The 27,387-nt window shown below is 41.2% G+C and overlaps 1 protein-coding gene across 1 annotated transcript; it reads left to right on the top strand.

The window, feature by feature from the left end:
- The first annotated feature begins 2,691 nt into the window (after positions 1–2,691).
- Positions 2,692–27,387, top strand: LOC308407067 (fibulin-2-like). The gene is made up of 17 exons (XM_080898482.1): positions 2,692–2,787; positions 5,113–6,511; positions 12,693–12,807; positions 13,178–13,307; positions 15,981–16,182; positions 17,421–17,639; positions 18,377–18,475; positions 18,967–19,068; positions 19,811–19,942; positions 22,075–22,212; positions 23,544–23,684; positions 23,851–23,979; positions 24,477–24,602; positions 24,979–25,095; positions 25,202–25,330; positions 25,671–25,794; positions 26,439–27,387. Exons 2-17 carry the CDS (start codon positions 5,185–5,187, stop codon positions 26,794–26,796), a joined length of 3,588 nt encoding a protein of 1,195 aa, XP_080754608.1. The 5' UTR covers positions 2,692–2,787; positions 5,113–5,184; the 3' UTR covers positions 26,797–27,387.

Raw genomic sequence — 27,387 nt, forward strand, 5'->3', positions numbered from 1 at the left:
AAGACAATGTATCACCAAATGGAAAGATAACATTAACTCCAACTGCATTAATGCATAGCACTGTCACCATCAAATGAACTGAGGATAGAAAGACGTCACTGCTCTCGATAAAAAAATAAATAAACACTCTGTATGAAACTTTAATTCAATATTTCTTGCATAATAAAGAAAAATTGTCCATTTGGTAGGATAATACAAAGCAGAGGTGCAGTTATTGGGCTTGGGCAATTATCAGTGGCCATAAGTCACCATTCAAACATGCATGAATAAGAAATTACAACAGTGTGGGGTGCAATTAGCTCTCCTAAATCAGTGCGTTTCAGATGACATTATCTCACCGGCTGTGAGCTATTACTGCACTGAGAGTTTCAAGACCCAGAAGAGTCAGTGGGCTCAACTACTGTGGGGGAAAAGATCGTTTGGTCCCTGCTTGTAACATGAAAACATCTCTGTGGAGTCTGAGATCCTCCAATGTTCTGAAATCTGCAAAGCCTGAGGCATTTAGGATTTCATTTCTGTTAAAACATTGTTAATTACAGGCCTCATTTTAATTGTATAGTATGTTGAATCTGATACAATGTGTTGGTTTTAGTACAATTTAGAACTGAAACCAGCATATGTGGTTGTTGAAATTGTTGTGGTAATTACCAAAAGTGTAAGTAAAGTGCATTTTAACATGCATATTACTGCAGGTGCAAACAGGAAATCTGTTTTATATCAGCTTTGTCATTTGTCTGTGGAAGAAAGGCTCCTGCAAATCATTAATACTTTTGATGGAAATTTTACTTGCCTGCCACTCAGTCTAAAGGTCAGGAGCTGATGGCCATTGTGTAACTATGTTTTAACAGCTACACAATGGCAACGCATAGCAGGGCAATGCTCTGAAAAGGCGTGACTGTCACGGTCTGCAGAGGCAGACCGTGCGGAAATGTGTGTGGTGGACCCAGGAGCGAACACAAGTGAGGATGCAGGAGTGGAGTTAAACAAAAGCGAGCCTTTTATTCTGGCTGATGAAAGGAACAAAACAAAGTGAGGGCAGCATAAGAGTAATAGTTCAAACAGAAACCTAAACTGGACATAAACTAAGGCAAAGCTATGGCTGGAGATACGGAACACAGGGGGTGGTAACACAGACGACGCGACACAGACTACATGAAACACAGAGACTAAATACACAAGAGGGATGATCAGGGGAAGTGGCCACACATGGGAACACAGCTGACACAGATAAACATAACAAGACATGGCAGGAGTAAACAACACTGACGGGAGACTGTCAAAGTAAAACAGGAAGTACACAGGTGCAAACAGGAGGAGAGAGAGAGCACGGGCATAGTGGGCTGGGGAAACATGGAATGAAACAAGGAGGGGAGATGAGGGCTCACAGATACATAGAGGGGCACACAGGGGATAAAAGTCACAAGGGGAAGTCAAATAAGGAACACCACAACAGGACAACTTAGGAAACATGGCCTAAATAAGGAACGAAATACAAAAATACAAGAAACTAAGAATACTGGGCCCACATGGCCCAGGACCATGACAGTGACAACAGTCTCTCTGCAGAATAGCTCCCCAACCACTTAACTCATTTGTTCTGATTTTTAATTATCTTATGTGTGGGTCAGTTCAAGGATGAACTTGAGTCCAGTGGACGTCATACATGTTTCTCCTGCTGGGGTATAACACAAGTTGCCTACCAGGCATTCTGGATGAGATCATATCACTGACCCATGAAAAAAAAATTGTAGCTGACTCATGCACTAATCTAAGTTGTGCAACCACGTTTAAATGGGCTGTCAAGGACTTGGATGCGCTGTTTCCTTGGATTCTGTGATCCATGCACTGTAAAGAAGTCACAAAGACGTAAAGCAGAGTAGTTATTCTGAACTGTGTACTAGATGAGACATAAAGATTTCATTTGAGCAGGACATACATATAAGAACCTGGGAGGTCACACAAGAGTGTGACTTGTGCAAATGTACCTGCATTTGATTATAATAAGCAGAGAATACTAATAATAGGGCAACTGTCTCATCCATGTCATTGATTAGTCAAGGGAGGGCCCTGAAACAAAGTGGCCACTTGCCCATCCGCTTGGCTGATCAGTCTATTCACCAAACCAGGCAGCTTTTGTTTGTTTTTATTTCTAAAGTGACTCTGTGATTCCTTAAGTTTAAACTGGAAAAAACAACAACAGCGAAAACGTAGAAAAGATAGAATTCACAGAGGAGTCCTTTTTTATCCCGTCTGAAAAATTTAAGCTGTAATACACTTACAGCTTTCTCTAAAACCCCATTGAAAAAGATCACAGACAACATGTGATGTCTATAATGCTGGTATGAGCTTTACTTGTGAGTAAACGTGTTAATCTGGCTGCTAAGGTACAGGATTTCAAGGTGAATTGTGCAATACCTAAAAAACAAAGAACAAACGTGATGTTTAAATCGTCCTTATATTCATATAAGACCACATCATACTCGGCACTGTTTTTTCATTGTCGTCATTGGATTGCATTTCCAAACAGGCTTACACAACCTCAACTTCCTTAATTTTTTTCCTCGCAAAGCACATTTTAGTGTTGTCATTTCTTGTACTTTGGCTGAATCATTATGCTCAAAAGGAAGCTGAAAAAGCTGGGAAAAGGTGGAAATAATTCTATAGCAGTCTGTCCCGCCCTTCCCCAAAAAAGAGAGCGGAGGCGCTCCCATCCAAAGAGTGAGCCCGAACTTTACGCACAACTGTTGCTCAGAAGCACACCAGCGCTGCAAGATCCTGGAACGCGAGGTAAGCACTTTTAGAAATAAAACTGAAAAAGTACTTGCAAACATGAGTTTCTTTTGATTTTCACTTAGATCTCATGAAACATGACGTGAGCATATGAACAGACGCTTAAATTAAACTGTGTATTGCACAGTCTAATTACAGCTAATATTAGTTTAAGTGTTTTGGACTGCCGTTTCTTGTTCTGACCGGATAATTTGATGAATGAATTAAAGCATCGGTTATGTAATCTTTATGTGCGGCTCTGTGACTGAGACGTTCAGTCAAGGCACCTCTAAGGCGGGGTGTTGCTCATCACAAATGATTGTAAATGATTTGGAAGTTTGTGCTTTGCTTTAATAGGTGTGACACTCTGTTTTATCAACCATCAGGGAAACGTTTAAATTATGACAAGTCAGCGCGTTTGCTTCTGCGCAGAGGGCAAAAGCGGTTTTTACAAGTTTTTGCGTGCACGCGCGCGTGTCTCGGTGGGCACAAGGGTAAAGGTCAACTTTTGGCTACTGCGTTGGCAAAACACACAGATTGAAATGCTTTGCAGGACATTTTCTGAGCCGAACCGAACCTGAGCCGAACACACCGGCCCACAGACTATTTTTCAACATTATGATTTCCTTATCAGTGGTCCTTTCCATGTTTAACTTACCATTTCACTTACTATGGGTTTTATAGACAAACAGGCAGAAGCTTTAGTACTTTTAGGGCTGAGTTCAACACTGCTAAAGCACCACAACAGAGTGCTGGTTAGAGGCTGTAAGATCTGGTAAAATGATTTTGCAGCAGGAGCACAAAGACATCATTGATTCTTTAAATGGAGCTGCAAAGCACTTTGTTGTTCTGCCTGTGCCTGAATTATGAAAAGAAGACATGGCAACAGATGTCACATTATTGACCTGGAGTCCATTGTGATTACATCTAGACTTCATTTTATTACCTTGGCGTAGATGCATTTCATATTTTTTGAATAGTTACTCAACGTTACATGAAAACAAACTTACAACAAGATTTATGTTTAGATAGCATCGAACCCGAGTCAGGTGTTTATCCTTAAGAAAAAGTCACCTTTGAGCATACACTCTTACGTACCCTCTACAGCAGCTCTTCACTGGGTGGGGATCTGCTCCACAATGTTGCTGGTGCAAACGTGATAAATGGCCTGCATTTGTATAGCGCTTTTCTAGTCCCAAAGGACCCCAAAGCGCTTCACACTACATTCAGTCATTCACCCATTCACACACTGGCAATGGCAAGCTACATTGTAGCCACAGCTGCCCTGGGGCGCACTGACAGAGGTGAGGCTGCCAGACACAGGCGCCACCAGGCCCTCTGACCACCACCAGTAGGCAAACATGGGGTTAGTATCTTGCCCAAGGATTTTTGGCATGCAGCCCGGAGGCAGCCTGGGATCGAACCACCGACCTTCTGATTAGTGCTCTGCCACCTGAGCTACAGCCAGAATAAGCTTCAGGAAGAACTCTGTTTAAGTTAGAAACATTTCAGCAGGAAATCGCTTAAGACAAGTTTGTCATGCAGAACAGTTTTGGGCTATTCTCTAATTTTAAAATCATACTGTTTAGTAGGAAATGTCACATAAGTGTTTTGCGCTTGGCACTAGAGCAAGCAGAGAGGAAAAACAGGAAAAGTAAAATAGAAACCACCTGGTTTTCAGTATGCTCTCTGATCTGAAGTCACATCACTTTTCTCACAGGATCAGGCTTGACACACTCTGACTGCATCTTGCCACTCTGTCTCTGCACTGTATTGTATACAAAGAAAAGGCTCCAGATCTTTAATGAAAAACATTTATAGCTCCTGTATAATTCTTTGTATAGATCAACGTGTCTGATGTACTTAAAATATTAATTCAGTGTAGGCAGCAGCAAGAGCACAGTTTGCTGAAAACAATTATTATGGAAAGATATCAGCAAGTGACTCGGTCAACATATCCACCATAATCTAGGGATGCAGACAGGACTTTTAAGAATATACTACATGCATTCAGACACTCAGATGACAGATTTTTGAATACTGAACTATTGTATTGTATGAAGGGTGTTTTTGTTATTGAACAACATTTTTTTTTCAAGCACTGAGAAATGTAGCTGGCGTATTATTGTTTATATTTCCCTCAACATCACCGTTTGCCAAATTTCCATGTGCAATCAAAATATAAACCACAGCTTTCACCCTCCCTGGTGCCAAAACATTAAGCATGGAAAATATGTACATCTGGCATGTTGTCAAATGAAAACAGACAGGTCATTAAGTGAAAAATATGCTTCTGATAATAGCTGTGAAATTTATATCAATAATCACTGTTTACTTTTACAGGCTAAAGAATGCAAACATCCTTGTCATTTGGAGGCTTATTTTGAAGAAGTGAATACAAAAAAAAAATCGAAAATGAACATGCAAAGAGCAACATTGTTTCTATGTTCGATGATTTTGTACGTGGACGTCTGTCTAAGCCAGAGAGACTGCACAGGCGTGGACTGTCCTGTTCTCCAGAACTGCATCGAAAATGTTTTAGAAAAAGGTGCTTGCTGTCCTAAATGTATACAAAACGGCTGCACCTGTGAGGGCTACCAGTACTATGACTGTGTGAAAGCAGGCTTCAGGGATGGGAAAGTCCCAGAGGGGAAATCTTACTTTGTGGATTTCGGAAGTACCGAGTGCTCCTGTCCTCAGGGAGGAGGGAAGATAAGCTGTCATTTCATTCCATGCCCTGAAATTTCCCCCAACTGCATTGACATTTTACAACCTGCAGATGGATGTCTGCAGTGTGGTCGTATTGGCTGTGCCCATGGCAACAAGAAGTATAAAGCGGGGCACTCCTTTCAGATAGATCATTGCCAAGTTTGCCACTGTCCAGATGAAGGTGGAAGGTTAATGTGCTCACCCATCCCTGGCTGTGACCACCGCAGTGTTAATAAGCCCATGTCGGTAACAACTACAGAGAACAACAATCCTTTGAGAGACTTTCGAGGCAATCGCAACAGCCAACAAACGAGTCTTGCAGAACCATTTTCCAAGCTGGTGAGGGAAAACACTCTACCGCTGTACAAGCAGGACCCACCCAGTTTTGGCACAGAGGATTATGACTATACTCTGGCAGAGCCAACATCTTCCACTATCCAAAATCTGGCCCAACCACTGGAATCTACTACATTACCACCAGCTTACCCAGAGTCAAGCTCCACTAGCCTCAGCTCTCATGATGAAAGGAGACACAGGCTACAAGAAGAAAGCCCAAACACACAAAGGAGCACAGAGGATGAGGTTACTCATAATATGGATCCAACTACCACAGGAGGTGAAAACAAAACATCATCACCAAAGGCAACTACTGCCACACAGATAGTGACCACCGGGCACCACAGGCCACAACAGGAAACTGGAGAAAGACCCATGAAACATGGCAGTCACAGAAACAGAGCGGGTCAGGATACTCTAAGAGACACAGCACCCACTGCGCGTACCAACAGCCGGCCCTTTGGCCACAACAGACAAAGTCATGGCGACCCCCGTTCTGTCTCCAACAAAGGACATGAAAAGGCAGTGGAGCACAGGCAGCTGATTGGTAAAGAGGAACGACAGTTATACCCTACAGTTCAATTCAGTCCCACTAGAAGAGCTCCAGTCAGGATGAGAGAGGAAGGCGAGGAGCATCAAAGACAACCTCAAACACTCAGCAGCTATCAGACTCGAGATGCTGAGGCCTACACAGAAAGTAAGTTAACATATAACGCACAGTTTTAAGTAATCCTAACCTTAACCTGATAAATCAAAGCATCCCTACTTGTGTGAATTTTCATTGAAGGTATTGAATTTAAAACAAATCTGAAACATGAAATGTTTTTGATGCATTCAAGGCCTGCTTCAAAATAAATCACACCGTGATGATGTACTGATGTACTCTTTCAAAGGAAATCTCCATTTCCTTCTCTCACATCCTCTCTCTTTTCAGGAGGAATTTATAATCACTCTATTTTATCTGGCAGGGATCCAGGAAAAACAATTGTTCGTGGAAAGATTGTTCTCCCAAGATATCATTTATCTACCTTACTCAGAAGGGAAAATTACTATATCTAGTATATATTCATTTTCATACATTCACATTAAGAAAATGCTATTTTTATTTCTCTAGAGGTTTCTAAACAGCAACAAAGAGTAAGCCAGGCACTGCTTTAAACAAAAAATGATTACATCATAATGCTTCGAATAAGTCTGTGTCTCATATTTTCCCTGCTTTGCTCCAGTGAGACCACACCACTTGCTTAAATCCTTCATGTGTTTATTAGCATATTCTCTAACAGATCAGTTCCCCTTCGGTGCATATACTGCTGGTCAGAGTACTGGATAGAAAGCAGACAATGAAGTTTGTCAAAGGCAAGTTACACAGCACTAGGAATATGTGAAGTTAGTTTACATATATGCAATAAATCAAAAAAATAATTACAATTTAATAATCCAAATTTATATTGCTTTGAGTTTAGTGAAGAATTTCATTTCAGGAAAACCTACTTTTTACACGCTTTATGGCTTTAAGGCACTGGTGGGTTCACTATATTATAGATCTCCTATATGAGGTGGGTGAACTAAATTATAAATGCCTAAAAGGGGAGAAGCTTTTAAAAAATCTTACTTATTCCTGGTGTTTTGTCCAGCAAACTGCCATTGAAAGGTGTGTAGTTAAACTACTTTCCAACTCTATGATTTATTGTTGAGACCTGTCAGAACCAATTTTTCCTTTCAGCGCCTGGCCCCTACAGGTATGCACAATATATGCAGAATGCATCTATGTGGTTTTTCTGTTGGAGCGCACTTCAAGAACTAACTGTAAAGCTCATGTACAGAGAGGTTACTTTATTTGTATCCATAGGTAGTCTGGTGTCCAGGATGTGAGTCGTCTATCCTTACATTGAAATTTTTAAGACACTACAGACAGAAGATAAACATAATGCAACACAGCTGAAAGTCTAAGTGGGCATAGTATTTCACCAGCAATAAGGAGCTCGAACTAACTGGTCTGGCTACTCAGTTTGCATGATGGAATGAAGTGAGAGTTCACTGGACTGGACTAAAGGAAGACGTCCAGTTTGGTGACACTTCAAGCACAAGCTGTCATGGTCCTGGGCCATGTTGGCCCAGTGTTCTTAGTTTTCTTGTATGTTTGTATTTTGTTCCTTGCTTAGGCCATGTTTTCTGAGTTGCCCTGTTGTGTTGTTCCCTAAGTGTTTTCCCTTCATGGCTTTTACCCCCTGTGTGCCCCTCTGTGTATCTGTGAGCCCTCGTCTCTCCTTATGTTTTATTCCATGTTTCCCCTGCCCATTATGTCTAAGTTCTCCCCGTGCTCTCTCTTCCCCCTGTGTGCCCTCTATGTATTTATGAGCCCTCGTCTCCCTTTGTGGTTGTTTCATGTTTTCCCAGCCCGTTATGTCTGTGTTTTCCCCGTGCTCTCTCTCCTCCGGTCTGAACCTCTGTGCACTTCCTGTTTACTTTGTGACTCTCACGCCCGTACATGTCATGTTCAGTTCACCCCGCCCTGTCTCGTTATGATTATCAGTGTCACCTGTGTTCCCCGTGTGTTCCCACTTTCCTCGTTAACCCTCTGTGTATTTCTGTCTGCGTCTCCCTCTGTTCAGCGTGACGTCGTCCCTCATGTTGTGTGGATCTCCCTGTGCCTTCCTGCGAATGTTAGTTTACTTTTTCCCAGTTAGTTCTGTATTTCCTGTATTCTGCCGTGCCAGCATTAAAGCTGTGTTCTTTAAGTTCATCCCCGTGTCTGTGAGTTTTGCATTTGGGTCCTCCTCCTGCTTGCCACACAGCGATCCATGACACAAGCAGGAAAAATCCCAGCTGATAAGAGTCCTGACTAATGCCTTTTTATCAGTGCAATTATCTGAAGATGCCAAAGTTATTTAGACAGCAAAAGAGAAAACATAAATAACAAGAACACGGACATTTTTCACAAAACATAAATGAGTTGCCTTTGCTGCGGCCCAAGACAAATGTGTTTGTGCTTTTCTTCAGTCAATAACTCCTGCTCATTTGCCTTTTTTCCTTCCCAGACAGATCCAGAATGTGCTCAGAAGGAGGGTGGAATTGTTTAGACTGTTTAAATGCGGGGCTAACCTGGTTTAGGATTTCTTGGGGGTTGTACCTGTGTGCAGCATAATACCCATCTGATGAATGAGCCTACTGTTATGGCTTGATTGCCAGGCGCTGCTGCTTCTCCCTCATGAGTCCATGTGATTACCCATCTCTCACGAGGATGCTGGTTTCCCAGTAATCTTCCCAGTAATCACTCCATCTGAAGCGCACCTCTGCACAAATTTACTCTCACTAACTTTCGTTCCTGCTGTACCAAACACAAACCACAAAACAAAACAAAACGGGAACTGTGGATAAGGCACAAGAGTAAAGGACGAAGAAATATAAGAGGTGAAGTGAAATAACGTGGAGTAGTGCTTGTTTTTGCCAACAAAACTGTCACAACATCTTGCATGTGGGCATGGGGAAGGGAAATGTATAATTTTCCTTAGGATAAAAGGCGGGTGAAATCCAGAATTGGCTACGTGAGAGTTCATTCCAACTTCTGTAAAGATCAGTTTGAAGAAGATAATTAATCTAAGTATCTTTCAGTTCATTTAATTTTGGCTTGTCTCCCATACGCATCATCCGCTTACTAAAAAACCGCCTGAGCCTCATGTCACCCATGATTATAAATATATTTTTTAAAAAATTCCAGATGCTGGAAACCACTCATAAAACTCACCCACAGCATAAGTAAAGCGAGATTGGTGATAAATTGTAGAAAAATAACAGGTTTGTGTCTTGCACCCATTTGCAGTTCTGTCATAAACATATACGCATATGAACAAATACATGTAATCCAAGAAGTAATTGACTATTTCACCTCCAGTCCATACATTCTTTTACACAAAATATTTCATTTATACTTTAATGCAGAAACAGAATTACTTCTAATGGGACTTTTAAAAATTGAAAAGCACAAATTAGGTATGAATTATTCCCTGCTGTTATTTCTATGTGTCAGGTCCAAAGATTTCCTCAGGCAAAACATGGCTAAATTTCCTGTGTTATGGCTTGTGAACATAACTTGGAATCCATAAGGCTCCATGAGGGAGGGGAAAGTAGGTTCAAATTACAAGACGGTGGAAAATAATTTGATAGAGGTGTGCTGAGGAATGTACACTGATGCAGATGTTGTTTATAACTCAAAATACACAAAAATGTGTGGGCTGTGATGATGGGTGTTAACACTGGGAAACATTAGGAAGCTATAATTCAAAGTAATTCAATGCAGCAAATAGTGGCAACCCTGGAAAGTGTGTATTAATGTTTCACTCAGATTATTTTACCACAAGGAGGTGTAATTGGATTGGGGTTTACTGTGCAAAACTATCAAACAATGTGACAACCCTTCAGGGCTTCCATGACTACAAGTCTGTGAGCCAATAATCCCACGATTATTGGCTCACAGTCTCGGGGGAAATTAAGGCCAAAGTTGCAAATAATTGAAACCTGAAATGTCTGTTTTGGAAATGAAATCATAGCATGCGAGTCATCCCTGTTATGTCACGGCCAGCTGTTCTTGGATAGCGACTGTGTGTTTCAAAAGACACGATATCTCTGCAAGTACTCGTGTAGAAGTGGGGAAGAACATTGTGTCACCTCCTCGGGTGCTTAACCCCAACCTACGCACACACACACACACACACATCTCCTCATGCTTTTAAGCTTTCAGCCTAAATCATCTGGCATGTTCAGCCTCATGAGTTTGCATGTCGGCGACCTTTGGCATGCGTTGTTTTTCCTCAGTGCTGGTCCTGATCTCTTCAGCCCACCTGTCCAAGTGCACAAAAGAAGAGACACGCGAGCCTTGATTAGTGGCAGCGCACTGCTTTATGACACCTTCAGACATGTTGAGAGTTGCCCATTTTGGTTGTTATTGTAGCTTCATATTTTCAGAGGGTGTGATGTCACCAGTTCTGGATTTAGACAAAAGTGAAGCATCTGGTGTTAATGTTACTTTAATGGACAGATTTAATGACAAGCCTAGAACAGAGAGATGACGCTAAGCCACCTTTCAAGTGCATCTTGAATCGCTGTCGTGGAAGCACAATAATTAGCTTAGTTAATTATTGCACAGCTGAATGGAAAATGTTTCTACACAGGCTTAATTATAAGGACTGTCAGAGAGAAAGGAAGAGACTTGGTTTGACTAGATACATGTTTGGCTGATATAGTTTATCATTGTTTTTGCCCCCAGTAGCTATTTTCATGAAACATAATCTCCTACAGACGCAAAATCCTTTTGAAACATGATGATGAGCTGTATGTATACATCCTGCATTTTGATTTGACATGTGGAATTTATGCTTGTTTGTTACAAGTGGAGTGATTCCACTTGGAGAAAATGAATAGGAGGCATAAGGAGAGGGTGAATAATTACGTTCCCTGTCGTTCTCTGTCTTTTAATATACTTCCAGAAAGGTTCAAAAGGACTTGTTTACCTGCACGGCGTACATACAGATACTGTAGTTGTGTATCAAAGAGGCATCATGCCTTTCAAGGTTTAGATTTCCTCATTTTTAAACCCTTAAATTATGCAGACTGCAGCATTCACTCACTCCGCTATGAGTAATTGCTTGGGCCTTATTACACAGGTAGGTCAGAGAGAAATAGTTCAATGAAAATAAGTGAACATGGAAGTTAAAAAGCTGAAGTGGCTTCAGGCATGCTTGATTTCTCTTCAGAGCATCATCTCTTTAGAAAAGACTTTTGCTTGGTCTTTCCTCTCTATGATCCCTGCCCTTACTTATGGCTGATTTTCCAAACGACCATACTGCAAGAAACCAATTAGAGCTCTCTGAGAGGGGTTTTTAAAAAAATCTTTAAAAATAAAATAAATCATTTTTACCATGCTCTAGTATCCTCTGCTTTGTTTCAGACTTAACTGAATTGTCTCCAAAACACAGAATGGATTACTACTTAATCTCGCACAGAAGACGAAGGCTAACTTTCATCACCACCGATGAAATGTTAACACAAGTTGCTTTGACTTAAATATATCGTCAAGTATTGAATAGAGTGGGTAGCAGCATTTTTTTTTGTCTCAATTTGAACGTAAATTGGATAAGAACATGTTATTTGCAAAATTAGGGTTAATTGGATGAGTAAAAAAGGAAAACATAGCCATTGCTAGGTGTAAATTTTATGATATTTATAATCTTGCAAGGTGTGACAAGCTGAGAAGACATAAATGCAAAGAGGTTTGTCTTGTACAGTAGTGCAGGGGCCACAAATCAGCACAGGAATGCGCTTCCCTGTTATTCAGGAAACACATATAAGCTCTTTTTTTCCTCTGTAAACCGAATCATGTGTTTTTGCTCTGTCTGCTCTCAGCTTAAAATGAAGTGCTAATATATTATCCCTTTATTCTGATCCAGCAGTCATCAACCTGGATTTTACAAAAAAAAAGAACAGTTTTACTCTGAAGCTAATTTTATAGAGTCTGGGGTTTCCTACTTTTTGTTGCCATTTAAAGTGAGAGCAGAGTCAAGGAGTCTGAAAAGAAAAGAAATGCACACACACACACACACACACACACACACACACACACACACACACACACAGTAATTGCTATTCTCAGCGTGCAGTCACCGAATCCAGCAAACTCTGTCCCGCAGGAGATGAGATTTGATTGTATTTCAGATATCAATAACCACATTTTTACAGCATCTCGCTGACAGGATTCTTAGATAAAAATGATGTACAATTAGAATCCAGCGATATGCATGATGTCAACATTATTTTATGTGGCTTGAAACCCTGGCACACTGAGTAGGATAAATCTGTATCTTGGTGTTTGTGTTTTATTACAGTGTCTGCCAAGGAGCAGCTGAAAACCTGCTGTGAGACAGGGGCGAAATGGGCTTCAGCTAATGGTCACTGTAACAACATGGAACCACCCGCAAAAGATATCCACTCGATGTGCTTGTAAGGGCATTATTACGTAACACCGATCTACTTCACTGAACATATCAGAAGAATATATTTCTCACCTCATTAAAGGCCACAAAAGACATAATGACAAAGTAATTTTCACATTTCGTTACAACGAGGTGTTTTCTTGCATGATTAATCACATTTTAGCTCACTTTTCTTTGGTGTTGCTGAATGATTCTCAGAGCTAAATATTAAGATTTTCATTTCAGTTTCTCCATCTAATAGAATTCACAGAAACCTGGAAACACAGTCCTGTCAGCTCTGTGGTAACACTCTCTGGAAGAATTTTTGCCGCTGGAAGGCCACAGTTGCAGTCCAGACATTTCTGCAGTCATTTCTCATGTGTGCTTTTCTCTGTCAGGACTGCCCAACAACAGTGTTGCCTCGGTTCCCTGAGAGAAAGTCGGTGCTTGGCTGGAGTGAATGCAGCCAGAGCAGGAAATATGTGCAGAGAAGATGCCAGCAATAAATGTGGGATTGATTATTACAAGGCAAGTATATGTGACCAGGTAACCTGGCAAACACAGTTCAGCACGGCATTTGCCAGTATTTTATTTTATTGTAGATGTCCTCTGAGATTTACTGGTGTTGTGCCAAATCCTTTTTATTTAATGATCCTATTTAATCTAGACACTAATTTAGGGCCTGATACAACCCCAGATTCCCACAGTCTTGCAAACTTTATTAACTTCACAGCAGCCCTAGGCTATTGGACATGTCAGATTTTGATTCTATGAAACTGTGTGAACATGGTGTCATAATTAAAGATGTCAAAAAAGCAGCAGGGCAGGAGAGACATTGAGGCAATCAGTGAGGTCCATTCGCGATGACTGCGTAACCATTATATGTCCAGATGCCCAAAGTAACTCATTTGCTACCTGACCTGTTGAAGGAAATCAGCCCATCTGTTCAGAGGCACATGAGCAGCGTGAGGCCATTACTGGCACTGTACAGGTGTTAAATATTGGCTTTCACCACCTTTTTGAGGAACCCCTGTAGTTTTAGTAATATTATTCCATCTACAAGCACGCTACATCACAGCAATCATTACTTCAGTTTTATGTTTCCCCATAGTCCCGGGCACTTGCAGCAGTAATCTTGCTGAGAGCTAGAGGGAAAACGAGTAAGAGCCCACACACAAGGGGAGAGCTGCCCCAAATTCAGACTTGTAACTACTAAAGATCAATCCAACAAGATGAAAAGCTTGTGGCTCTGTGAATTTCTTGCACAGCAGTACTCTTGGCTAAACAGGAGTCTGTTAATATGCTTACAATAATAAAAGTCTTCAAAGAATTTAGAAATGAGTATTTAACACAAATACATCTGAGGCTAAGGGAATCTAATTCATTTTCACGGTGTGAGAAAACTATCTGACTTGATGATGGCACAAGAGGAAAGGTTAAGGGATATTTATCTGGAGGGGAACATAAATCTGTGTATGAAATTTTAGGATTAGCATTAATTTTAGGACCAGTTCTCTGAAACTAGCCCATAAATAGCAACAGTAGCAACAGAGGAATAGTCAGGAACATTCAGGTGACTGCCAACATTACAAGTATACACTCACTACTCACATCCTGCCAGTAACAGGTCAGACCCCCTTTTTGCTGTCAAAACCACCCTAATCCTTTGTGGCATAAATTGAAGAACTTGCTGAAGATATTTAGTCTATGTTGTCATGGCAGGATCACACAGTCGCTTCAGATTTGTCCACTGCATATCTATGATGCCAATCTGCTGCTCCATCACATCCTTAAGGTGCTTTATTGGATTGAGATGTGATCGCTATGGAAACCAATTTGATTGTAGTGAGCTCATTGTCATGTTCAAGAAAGCAGTTTGAGATGACTTGAGCTTTCTGACATGGTGTGTTACTCTGCTGGATGCAGACGTTAGAAGATGAGTAGACAGTCATCTGCAACATTACTCTGGTACACGGTGGTGTTTAAACTATGTTCAGATGGTGTGAAGTGTGAAAACATTGCCCACACCATTTCACCACCCCTGGCGTGAACTGTTGATGCAAGGCAGGATGGATCCATCATTTCGTGATTTTTACACAAAATTCTGACACAACATCTGAATAACGCAGGAGAAACTGTGACTCATCAGGCTGGGCAATATTTTTCCAATCTTCTATTGTCCATTGAGTCCATGTGAACTGTAGGCTCAGTTTCCTGTTCTAAGCTGACAGGAGTAACACCCAGTGTGATTTTAATTTTGCTGTATGTTCAGAGATGTTCTTCTGCAATACTTGGTTGTAACAAGTGGTTGAGTTACTATTCCCTTCCTACACCTTGAAGCAGGCTGCTCTCATCTGACCTCTGGCATCAGCAATGCATTTTTTGTTCAGATAACTGCTGCTCACTGGATATTTTCTCTTTTTCAGACCAGTTTCTGTAAACCCTAGAAATAGTTGTGTGGGAAATTCCCAGCAGATCAGCAGTTTCTGAAATAATCAGACCAGCCTGTCAGTGCTAATACCACATCCAAAATCACTTAAATCACCTTCTACATCATTCTGGTGCTCAGTTTGAACTTCATGTCCACTTGCTGCCATGTGATTGGCTAATTATATGTTTGTGTTAATGAGCAGTTGAACAAATTAACCTAAAGAAATGGCCAATGAGTGTCTTTATCCTCTGGAAACCATTAATCAGGTCTCTGCAAAACAAATCCACAAAGTACAGCACAAATCTCGATATATTTTACTATAATTTAGAGCTACTGGCACTATGAAGAGTCAAGGGAAAATATGTAAGATTAATTATATAGGCAGCAAGCATGCCCACCAAGTTTCTGGAAATGAGTCCCATTTCAAACATTTGACTAAAAAAACAATTTGCAGAGCTACTAGAGGAGATGTCAGGGTCTCATTAAAAGCACAAAACATTATCCTCAGGGACCATACTCTGTAAAAAAAAAAAAATTAGATTGATAAAAAAATGTAATTTCCCTGTTTGGCAATGCAGCTGACCTACCAGTTGAAATATTAAAACTGTCATCATTAGACCCACATTGCCGGGAGAACAAATCATGAATATGGGATGGACCACAGTATGTTTTGTTTTTCACAAAGTGGGTTTTAGACTTGTTTCCATGCTACTTTCAAAACTTACATAAACCCCAACTTCACGTTCAAAGGCTGTTTGTGTGAATTGCAGGAGTGCTGCACTTGCTGCTCCCTTGGGCTGCAGTTTCGCAGTGAGGGGCATCGCTGCGAAGCCCACCACTTCCTGGATTTTCACTGCAGACACATCTTTCTAACCTGCTGCGAGGGGGAGGAGGGGAGGACTGTGAATCAAGATGGCCGGCACACTATCAGAGAAAGGCCTCCTTTGAACTTTACTCCACCACCAAAAAAAGGTATTCTGAACAAATATTGACATGCATGAATTCACATTGTGAAAGGCATGCTGCAGGTTGAAAGCAGGAGTATTAATGGGAATCCGGCAGTGCCTGGCACCAGTTTTAAAAACAAACCAGGTCATTTTATTTTATCAATCTTTTTTATCAACATGGTATTTCTTCAATATTGAGAAAGAAACCGGCTGAAAGAAACATATAATAACCAAATGTAATATAATTATAAGAGATTTAGTGTGTACCTGCTTGCACTGTATTCATTTCTATTCTAGTAAAACACTGTTATTGGAAGTTACCATACACTGATTTTCTTTGGCTGCTATAGGTTGACAGACGTTCAGTCCATTGCATGGCTAAATCTTCAGCATAATTAGAAATACAGCACGTGTTTTGGTGGATTTTATTCATCTTGCACTGGATTGATTTTCATAATAGCCCACCGATGAACTTGTTTGGGATGCGAACGGTGTCATATGTGACTGTTGGTCATGGTCCTGGGTCGTTGACCCAGCGTTTTGTGTTTCATTTTGGATTCATCTTGTGTTTTGTGTTAATTCTTATTTTGTATTAGTGCTTTGGGTTTGGTTCTTGTGTTTAGCGCTTTATTGTTCTCCCTCCTGTGCTCTGTTCGTGTCCCTGAGTTTGTCTTTGTGAATTTCCTGTTTTACTTTGAAGGTCTGTGTCTGTTATCACTGTGTCAGCTTGTGTCTTCCTGTCGTCTTGTGAATTAGGATCAGCTGTGCTCCCCTCCTGTGTGCCATTACCTGATTGCCTTGTGTGTGTGTATATATAGTGGGTGTCAGTCTGTGATCCTTGTTGGTTTGTCTGTGTTGTGCCGTGTTAGTCAGCTTTTCGCCTCCCCTCTCTGCCCTGCGTTCTTCGTGTCATCTCTGTGTATCTCCCGCTGACCTTATGTTTCCAGGTTTGTTTATTAGTTTTTCCCAGTTTAGGTTTATGTTCTGGTCTGCCCTCACCTTAGTTATTGTTCACTGTAAATAAAACTCGCTCGCACCTCCGCCGCTGTCTGCGACTTGCGTCCTCATTCACTCCACCACACGACAGCTGCCCCAGCCGTCACACTTTTGTCCTGTGCAGTCAGCCCTGCAAAAATAAACTAATAAAATAAATCCCCCTTACTACTATGTTCCATGTAAATATTGCAGGTAATTAACAGGTTTTGTCCTTGATGATATGCCATGACTTGTGAGAGTAACAGCTGTTCTCTCCTTGTGCTGTAGTATCGGACAGCCCGTATCGTAGAGAGGCCTTCTCCATTGGTCAAGACCAGAATGGGGAGAATGCGGTGGAGAGTCCTGTTGAGGTGGAGGATATGGATGAGTGCCTCATATATGAGGGCAACATCTGCCACCACATCTGTGTTAACACAATAGGCTCCTTCCGGTGTGAGTGTAACCCCGGGTATGTGTTGCAAGAGGACGCCTTCTCTTGCGTGCAAGGTAAGTAAAGATCACCAATCTTTTTCTGTCACACTAAATACCACAAGACCTTTCTAGTGATAGCAACACATGGGGAAAAGGCTCTCTCTGCCATTTGTTTTTTTAAAGCAATGATTTACAGTCTGCATGCATCCCAGAGATAGCCCATTTATCTACACATTCACTGTGTATTATTTTCCTGGCCTATTGAGTTCCTTCCTGTCTGCAAGGCCTGATAGTGCCTAATAATAATTATTCTATTCATACAACATCCCTTTCCTGACTGACAGCAATGGCCAATTAGTCACATCTCTGCTGTCGTCAAATGGGATTTAGCGAAAGTTTTTCCACGCTGTTTGAAATGTTTGTTTTTTTCAAGACAAAAGTGAAGATCTGCTCAGATTCACAGTTCAGGAGTATTTTTAGATAAGACTGCAACGTACCGGCCTTTAATCAACACTAGCTTTTACCAACAGAAGCCTGTCTCAACAGGATACTAATGCTAGAGCTCTCAGCAAATTACAGTGAGCAATGGGCCTCACTGATAAAACCAAATGTTTGTCTGCAGGCAGTGTTTTTTCCTGTCTCACCTATATTGCTATTACAACTTTCATCCGTAGCCACTAGCCTCATATCATCCTAAAACGCCGGTATTCCACAACATCTAAGTCTCGAAGACCTTTGTAGATGGAAAGGTGGAATTTGTGATTACAGAGTAATTCCTCGCTTTTGTCTTGACATTACTCATGTTTGTGCAGAGGCGGTGGATGAGGAGAACAGACTGCAGGAGGTTGACAGAGCAGCAGTGGAACCCACCTCTCCACTTCCGTCGTCAGTCCTACTCGACCCCTGTGAAGGTTAGAAATGCAGTGCTTGATAAATGGAGAGAGAGAGCTGCAGATCTGGCGGCTCATAGTGAGCACGCTCATTCATCTGGAGACCGGAACATCCACCTTAATGCCGCTGAATATAACTCTCCCTTTCCATCACATGTGATTGTGCTGCAAATGTCAAACACAAGTGGCATTTTGGTGTTAGTAATTCATTCTTCATATCATAATGAGTGCCATGTCACATTTTGTTGCTCTTGTTTGGTTTCCATGACACCAGGGTGGAGGTCCACCACACTGTGAGCCAATAGTATGAAATTGAATATGACCAGGTCAGCAATCAACCTGGAAACCTGGAAGAAAATAAGCAAACGGCATTACAGTAAACAGAGTGTTTCCCCCCCCCCCCCCCCCCCCCCCTCCAACACAAGCGCTCCACTGTTTCTGCTGAAGTAGTGCTGTGTGTAATGATAATGCAGTGCATTTCATTTGACCTGACAACACGGCACTATTTTCAGGAAACAACATCTGTGAGCAACAGTGCACTCCAGTGGGCGGACAGCCCCGATGCTCCTGCTCGCCAGGATTCTCTTTGAGAGCTGACGGACGCTCGTGTGAAGGTAAGGAAGTAAAATGTTGAAATAATGCAGAAAACCTTTGAAGAAGTGAAAGCGGCTTGCATTTGCAGCACTCATTTAAGTCTTCTTCTTGAGCTCGCAGACATTTGGTTCCATTTGAGAAGTTTCTTGGCAAGACTGTCTGCCACTGTTTTGTCTCTTCCGCTCATCAGCACCTCTAGATTTGCAGAGGAGATACAGCCCTTAATCCCTTTCACTTTTAGCCACCAACTGGAAAAGAAAAAGAAAACATAAGTGGAGAAGTTTTGATTTTCCAAAGGGATTATCCCAACTATCCATGCATTATCAGAATATAGCTTAGCAGCTGCATACCATACCTCTTATTTACATTCAGAATGGACTTTTTATCCTTTTTATCCTGAGTCTGATCAGCTACTGCACTATGTGTGTAAGCTCTTTCCCTCAGGATCTGTCTTTAAGCTATAACCATTGGTCTGTTCTCTACTTGGCAGCAGCAAACTGTGACAGCAGCTCACTGTGGCAACAAATTTCTCATTGTGTGGATTTTATACCCAGTGGTCTTACTCCTGATCTTTCTCTTGGAGGAGGGTCTGACCTGTCTCTTTAGTCTGCGTCAAACTGCTGATTGTCAGATACCAGACAAAGACATTTTTTTTCTCCCCACATCTTGTCTGGTTTCTCTAAATCTGTGCATCTTCTCATTGTTTATTCTCTTTCTTCACACTCTCACATTTGTCCTGATTCTTTTCTTTTCAAAATCCAGACACAAATGAGTGTTTGTCTCCACATGCCTGCCAGCTGAATGAGCACTGCATGAATACTGCAGGGAGTTATGTCTGTCAGAGACTGATCACCTGTCCGCCTGGATACCAGATCAACAATGACATTTGTGAAGGTACACTACACCTTATCAGCATTAACCAGCATCAATGTATTTACTTACATCCACAGTGAATATATTGTAAATGGCAGCAAGGGAGTATGTGAACTACTGTGTTATTACAATGTAATGAAACTGCACTGTTCCAGTGTTTATAAGCCTTATGAGTATTCGCCCTTCACCTTAAAATCACCCTGTAATTATGACATTTTAAGCACACAGTAAGCTTGAATAACAAAAAAACCCCAAAACAACAAAACATGAAGAATCTACCTTTTTCTATAGTATTTCTTGCTGCTAATTGTATGAAGAGCTTCCAGGCTCAAGGGTGGGTGGTGCCCAACTTTGGTATGAAATAGTAAACCTCCCTATGCGTCTCATTATTTCCATGCACCATAAATTGGGCCTGTGCAGTGGTCTCCTTCATAAAGCACCAGCAGTGTTCAGGAAGAAGGGCCTCTAAGATCAGTATTAGTAGCATTTGAAACTGCAGATGGATTTCGAGCAAGGACAGTCAGCTAATCCGTATTCCTTGTGAATGTAAAGGATCTTCAGTCGGGCAAAACGAGCATTTAAGAAGAAAGTAAGCCTCCAAACAGATCATTGGCTCTGAAGTAACAACATTATCCAAAGCGGGTTGGGAGCAATCAGACCAGCAAAATTAATGATAGTCTGTCAAAAGCACACAGACCTTTTCTTTCTTTTAATTTGTCACACAATGTGCCAAGAATGTGGCTGTTTCACCCTAGGTAAGATAATGCAAAAACGTCTTTATGCCGTGCTACTTATTCCAACTTAATGTCTTACCACGAATGCTATAATGAAACACTCATTTAGCCTCCTCACACAAATGAAGCACATTCAGCCTTCAAAAAGAAACAAATGCTTTCTTCCCTCATCTGGGAAGTGAATGACTCAGTTAAGACCAGAAAATTAATTGTGCAATCTTGCATTAGTGCTCGCTGTCTTGCCGTTGATTTTGAAAATCTTGGTTCGTGATGAGCAAATAAAGACTTTTCCCATTATCAAATACAAAGCACTCGATTGCGCATTTGTAGCTGCAAACAGAGACAGCTAGCAGCAAATGTAGCATGATTTTCTGTAGTGCAAATTATTTTAATATTAGGAGATTAAAAACATATGTAGCCCACAGCTAACCCAGCGTTCCACTGCAAAAATTACATTTCTCATTTTCAGCACCCAGAGCAGGATGGGGAGAATAAAACTAGAAAACATTAACAAGAATTTGTCAAAATAACTTTTTTAAAATGTGACCTCTGAACATGGCTGCATTACCTAACTCTGCAGTATTTAGTAGTATTGTTTTTAATTTTTAAGTGAAACACTGAGAAAACTGACTGGTTAAATCGTCTCTCGCAGCAGCATGCGGAGTCTTTGACCTTTCAAGGTTCCTTGATCCCTCTGACTTCACTGCGAGGGGAAATCACTACCAGTCTCTCACACATTTATCCTGCTTCCTGCTTTTTCTCTGTCTTTCTGTTGGTGTCAGGCTCACTCAGCTTCTTGCTGAGTCTGCCAGGTTTGTGTCAGGAGCGAGATGCTCAATCACTATCTGCTGTTTAGAGACCTACCCTGTGTCTGCAGGGCTGCCAGAACTAGTTTAGGCCTCTGTACAACATTTGCAGTGGTGAAATACTGCACACCTACTTGAAAACACAAGACTACTGTGAACGTTTTCATGCACAGACATACACAAACACATCAGTATTTTCTTTTTTTTAAATATTTTGAGAGTATGATTTCCCTCCAGCTTTGCTTCACACCGTGGCAGCAGATGTGAAAAGCTGATTTTCAGCAGGTAAATCTTTGAGTAGACAGGTGTTGTGAGACTCTCGGGGAATATAACGCGGTGTTCACTCATGCAATGCACAGGAGACTTGTGTTGGTTTGACTAGATGTGCTAATCAGGTTAATATACCTGAAAGGTCTTTTGTCCATGACAGCTTTTTAGTATACATATGATTTCTAAGTTGTAATTACTTCTTTTAGCCTTGACTTAGAATGCTTTATGATGAATGAACAGCAGCAAAAGTCAAACACTCGATCTGCTGTTTAACCAGAGTGCCATCCAGTGGTAAAATGTGCTATTACATCTTCTCTCCATTAAACCCTCTCTTCTCCCACAGACATCAATGAGTGTGCGCAGAGAACCCATAACTGTGGAGATGGCTTTGAGTGTGTGAATACAGAGGGCTCTTTCAGATGCAACCCCAAAACTCGATGTCCTGTGGGCTTTAGCCACAACATGCAGGGCAGGTGTGTAGGTAAGAGAAACCAAAAAATGTCCTTGCTAGACCTGCAGCGCTTTGTTCACTGTGTTTTCTCGGTTACAGGTGTAATAGAAAATTTTTTATTTATTACAAAAAGTGAGCAAAAGATATAATTTCATACAACATTCCTACATGTACAGAGACACATATCATCAGTTTCACCTTTTTCTCTTATGTTTTGTCCAACTCCAAAATGATCAATATTGCTGCAGATTTTAATCACATATTTGTCTTTGGATATGTTTTTATTTTGCTTTATTTTTTCCATTTGTTTCAAAACAAGATCCTCTGCCTCAGACTAGTTGTAAAGACCTTTTTCCTCAATATTCTGCTTATATATATTTTTTTATTTTTATTTTGATTGAGTTCTACTACTAATAAGATGAATAAACATATGAACAAAATAAAACTAAATGAACAAAACTTGGGTTAAAATCGGGGAGTTGCTCAAACAGAAGATGGTCCAAAAATTCAGAAAGACAAATCCAAATACTGACAACAAGGATGCAAGGAAACTAAATCCAAAACACAGGAACATGGGGTAAAGACCAGCCAGGGAATGCTGGCAACACAGACTGACAAAAGATAATCAGAAGACGTGAGCCATAAATATGTAGAGAACTTAAACGGGTAAAACTAAACAAAGGATGCCAAGGAAAAAGAGACACACAGAGAGAAGTCATTAAAATTGGCAAACCATAACAATTTTTTCATCGTTTGTTTTTTCTTTTTTTTCCTTTTAAAGAGATTTCTTATCTTGTTTCCAAACAAATGAGTGAATCCGGGCAGATGCACCAACAGAAATTCCCCCACAGGTGAATCATAGTGCGGGAAGATGCACGGTTGTTTGTCATGCAGGTGAATCAGCAGGTCTGCAGTGACAGAGGGGTTAAATGCCACACAGACATGAGATCAGAGAAGTTGCTGTTAGGGGCTGCAAAGGGTGGATAAAAGCCAATCCTATGTCCTCCTCCAGTACAAACTGATGCTGTGGAATTAGCCCCCAGGGGCAGGAACTGAGGCATGTCGAGGCAGAAGACGCCGCTATAAAAGGAGCGTGAAAGAAATGCTCTGAGAAATGAGAAAATGGAGAAAATTTCTGACACACACACGCACACACATACACACACACAAAACAACAACAAAGTTATCCAGAGGAATGCAACTGTGTGATGTGTGGTTGCTTTGATATCACAGCTGTACAGTGTGGCTAAAAAGCTGCACTCTGGTCTCAGGACCCTTGTCTTTGTGCCTTTGGGGCTTTCCTCTTCTCCTGCCTTTCTTAAAACGTATCTTCCTCCCCCCTGTGGTGTCCGCAATGCCAGACGTTGACGAGTGTGGTGCTTTGACCCAGCCGTGCAGTCCAGGATTTAACTGCATCAACACAATGGGATCCTACATTTGCAACAGAAAGATAACATGTAGCCGTGGCTATCATGCTAGTCCTGATGGGTCCAGATGTGTTGGTAAGATTCGTATTGAAACGCATCGTAAACAAACAACCCTACATGTGCAGACTTAAGGTCAAAATCAACATGTCTTGTATGCGTGTCTTGTTTAAACAAATGCTATTCATGAATATAATTTCTGCCTTTTTTCCTTTTTTTGGTTTATAAATGATGCCTTTTTTAGATGTGGATGAATGTCAGAGCAACGTACATCGATGTGGAGAAGGCCAGCTGTGCCACAATTTACCTGGCTCGTATCGTTGTGAATGCCGAACAGGCTATCAGTATGATTCATTCAGAAGGATGTGTGTAGGTATGAAGGACATTACATATGTAATCTGAAGAAAAAGTTCCTGTTTTTCCTTGTGCCACTGTACAGCAATCCCTCTGGTTTGGCTGCCTCTTCTTCTCCCCCTATTTATTATTCTGTTGTGGGAGAGCTGCTGCTGTTTCCCAGCCTCTGCTGTTGGCCTCTGCCGCTGAGCTACCCATCACGTCTCCTGCAGCAGAGGACTTTGTCCCACCCCGGCTTATCCTGCCACTGCTCCCTCTGTTCGGGACTCACTGTGTTGTGACTCTCATAATAATGGACTCTGCTCGTGTGTTTAGACTATCAGCAGACAGATGGTCCCCTCACATCGCACTCTCGTTAACATGCACGCAAGCACACACAGGCACGTACGTATTTGTGCAGGACAACAAAACTGCACATGCCTGGTTGCGTGCACGCACTTGCACACATGGATGCAAACTCACAAACACAAAGTGCACTCACCTAAGTATGATGATGATGCTGCCTCTTTCTTTCAGATATAAACGAGTGTTGGAGCTACCGAGGCCGTCTGTGTGCCCAGACCTGTGAGAACACCCCAGGCTCCTATGAGTGCTCTTGTACCTCTGGTTTCCGCTTATCTGGTGATGGCAAGAACTGTGAAGGTGTGTATGTGTTAATGTCTGCCTGTACGGGTGTGTTTGCATCAGTCTGTGCATGCTGACACATGTCACTGTAGATTTTTGTGCATTTGTGCATAAAAATATGTGTTCTTGTGTATTTATTGAGACACCATGCTTGTATGCATTGATAGACAGGCTGTAAGGCTGAGCTGATGTGAAAGCTGGGCACAGCACAACATGTGCTGGTTAGCTGCATTAGTGTATTGTACTGTGTATCATGCCATGCCTTCAAGCTGGAACCATTAAAACCATAATTGGCTTCATAACAACATCTTGTTTATATGTTGGGATAAAAACATTGAAACTGCTTTGATCAAGTCAGTTGTGACAGTAATGAGCTCTAACCTCTAATCCCCAGATGTGAATGAGTGTCTGGCCAACCTATGCAGTCAGGAGTGTGCCAACGTCTATGGTTCCTACCAGTGCTACTGCAGACAAGGCTACTACCTTAAGGAGGATGGCCACACCTGTGAAGGTGCAGTATGCTCTATTACACATTGCAAGCACCGTGTTTATACAAAACGTTTGTTTAGACAAGTTTATATATCAATTTGACATGATTTATTCTCCTTGTCATGCAGACATTGATGAATGCTCCCAAAGCATTGGCCATCTGTGCACCTATAAGTGTGTGAATATTCCAGGCAGTTACAAGTGTGCTTGCCCTGACTATGGGTATACCATGTCTCCAAATGGACGATCTTGCAGAGGTGAATAGCTCTCCACAACATGCATGCGCTCACTGTACTGCAGCCGCCTCAGAGCAAGTGTGCCCCATCGAGCTTCGCCCTGAAACTGACTTTAAAAATGGCTCAGCACCCACTTACATAGCATACACTAATGGTTCTGCTCAGATAAATATAATTGTTGGTTGGTGCAGTAATTACACAGCCTGTAAAACTTTATTGGCCTAAAAATCTTGTCAAACTAATTCGATTTTTTGCTTGAATAGTCTTTTTTCCCCACAAGGACATTTTTTTCCCTCCATTACCCTGTGACTAACCAAGTCGGTGACTAAACCAGCTCTTGTGCATAAACTGTCTGTTTTAGATATCGATGAGTGTGCCACAGGGGCCAATAACTGCTCCTTAGCTGAGACCTGCTACAACATTCAAGGAGGGTACCGCTGCCTTTCTTTTAGCTGTTCGGCAAACTACCGAAAAGTGTCTGACACGTAAGTCAAAACATGCCTTAAAGAATTCTATTCATTTGGTCTTTGTAAAAATTTACAGTGTCTATGGTTTTTTTGGGTGGGCCGGGTGGGAGGGGAGGTCATAGGCAGTTGCATAATTTTAGGAAGGATCACTTCAACTGTTGAAAAATCAGCTCAGCACAAATAACCCCTCTCAGTCAGAAGGTCATCATTATAATTTTCAATTTTTTCTGTTCAGTTTTTTCTACTCTAGGCTGTGTATGATGTCACTTGGATGGCATATCCCTACTTTGATCAGTTCAGGTGCACAGGTCTGGTTGTGAGCGTTTGAAGCCCAGCCTGTCTTTTGTTTAAACCTTCTGTGTGTGAAGGATAACCAATTAGAAGAATTATACCTTAAACACAGGGTGTCCTGTAAGTCAAAATGACTTGTTTGAATGAACAAATGCACAACACAAAGTACAGAATAAATATAGAATAATTTTGAAATGTAGTTTTTTTTTTTTTTTTTACCTGTCACAAATTCAGATATGGAGCTACATTGGCAAAGCAGAGCCAGTGTGCATTTAAAACAATGTGTCTTAAAGTCATTTTGAAGTGTCTTGCTATTGGAAGGTGATAAAGCTGCTGTATAAAAAAAGGTTTCCTTTCTTTCTCCCTCATAGGCGCTGTGAGCGAATCAGCTGTCCTAACTACCTGGAGTGTCAAAACTCTCCTCTAAGAATCACCTACTACTACCTCAGCTTCCAATCCAACATCATCATCCCTGCTCAGATCTTCCGCATCGGACCCTCTCCTGTCTATTCCGGAGACAACATCATTGTCAGTATCACAAGCGGAAATGAGGAAAACTACTTCAGCACAAGGAAGCTGAATGCCTACACGGGTGCCGTGTTCTTAAACCGCCAAGTTCAGGGTCCCAGGGATTTCCTAATCAACGTAGAGATGAAGCTATGGAGACAAGGGACATTTACCACCTTCCATGCAAGGATATACGTCTTCATCACAGGCAACTTACTTTAACAGCTGGAATTGTGCTGTGGCCAATATGGACCTTTAAGCAATTCCTTAGGACTCATCTTTAGCGCTGTTTAACAATACCACTGTCACTAATGTCCAGCAGAAGTTATTATTAAAGCATGGCTATAGAAATTATGGAAAGAAGCTTTCTACTTTGTGCCACTTAAAAATTACATCTTTTCAAAAAATATTCAAAGTCTTAGTCAGAAACAACACATTTGGGGATATGAAATATTTAAATATCACAAAAATGACGCTTTCTGCAAAATCATAGACAATGACCAAGCTTCTGCCACTTTTTATATATCCACTTTCGGCTGATATCATTGCGTTTAATGGCAATTTGTAGGTTTATAGCATTGATAAAAATGATTTGTGAACAGCTGTCCCATTTCTTTTACTGTGTACTGCTGCTTTTGTTCTGTCTTTGATGCATATGCAAAATATATTTAATCCTACATTGTATGTTACATTTTTATATCTCTGTACCTCTCAGACATATTATGGATGGATGTATCATATTTTTTATGCTAAACCCATGAACAACAAAGTATTTTAGTAAAATATTTAAAAACCATGGTTTGGTGAGTACTG

The sequence above is a fragment of the Rhamphochromis sp. 'chilingali' genome (genome assembly GCF_963969265.1).
Source record: "Rhamphochromis sp. 'chilingali' genome assembly, chromosome: 12".
Taxonomy (NCBI): domain Eukaryota; kingdom Metazoa; phylum Chordata; class Actinopteri; order Cichliformes; family Cichlidae; genus Rhamphochromis; species Rhamphochromis sp. 'chilingali'.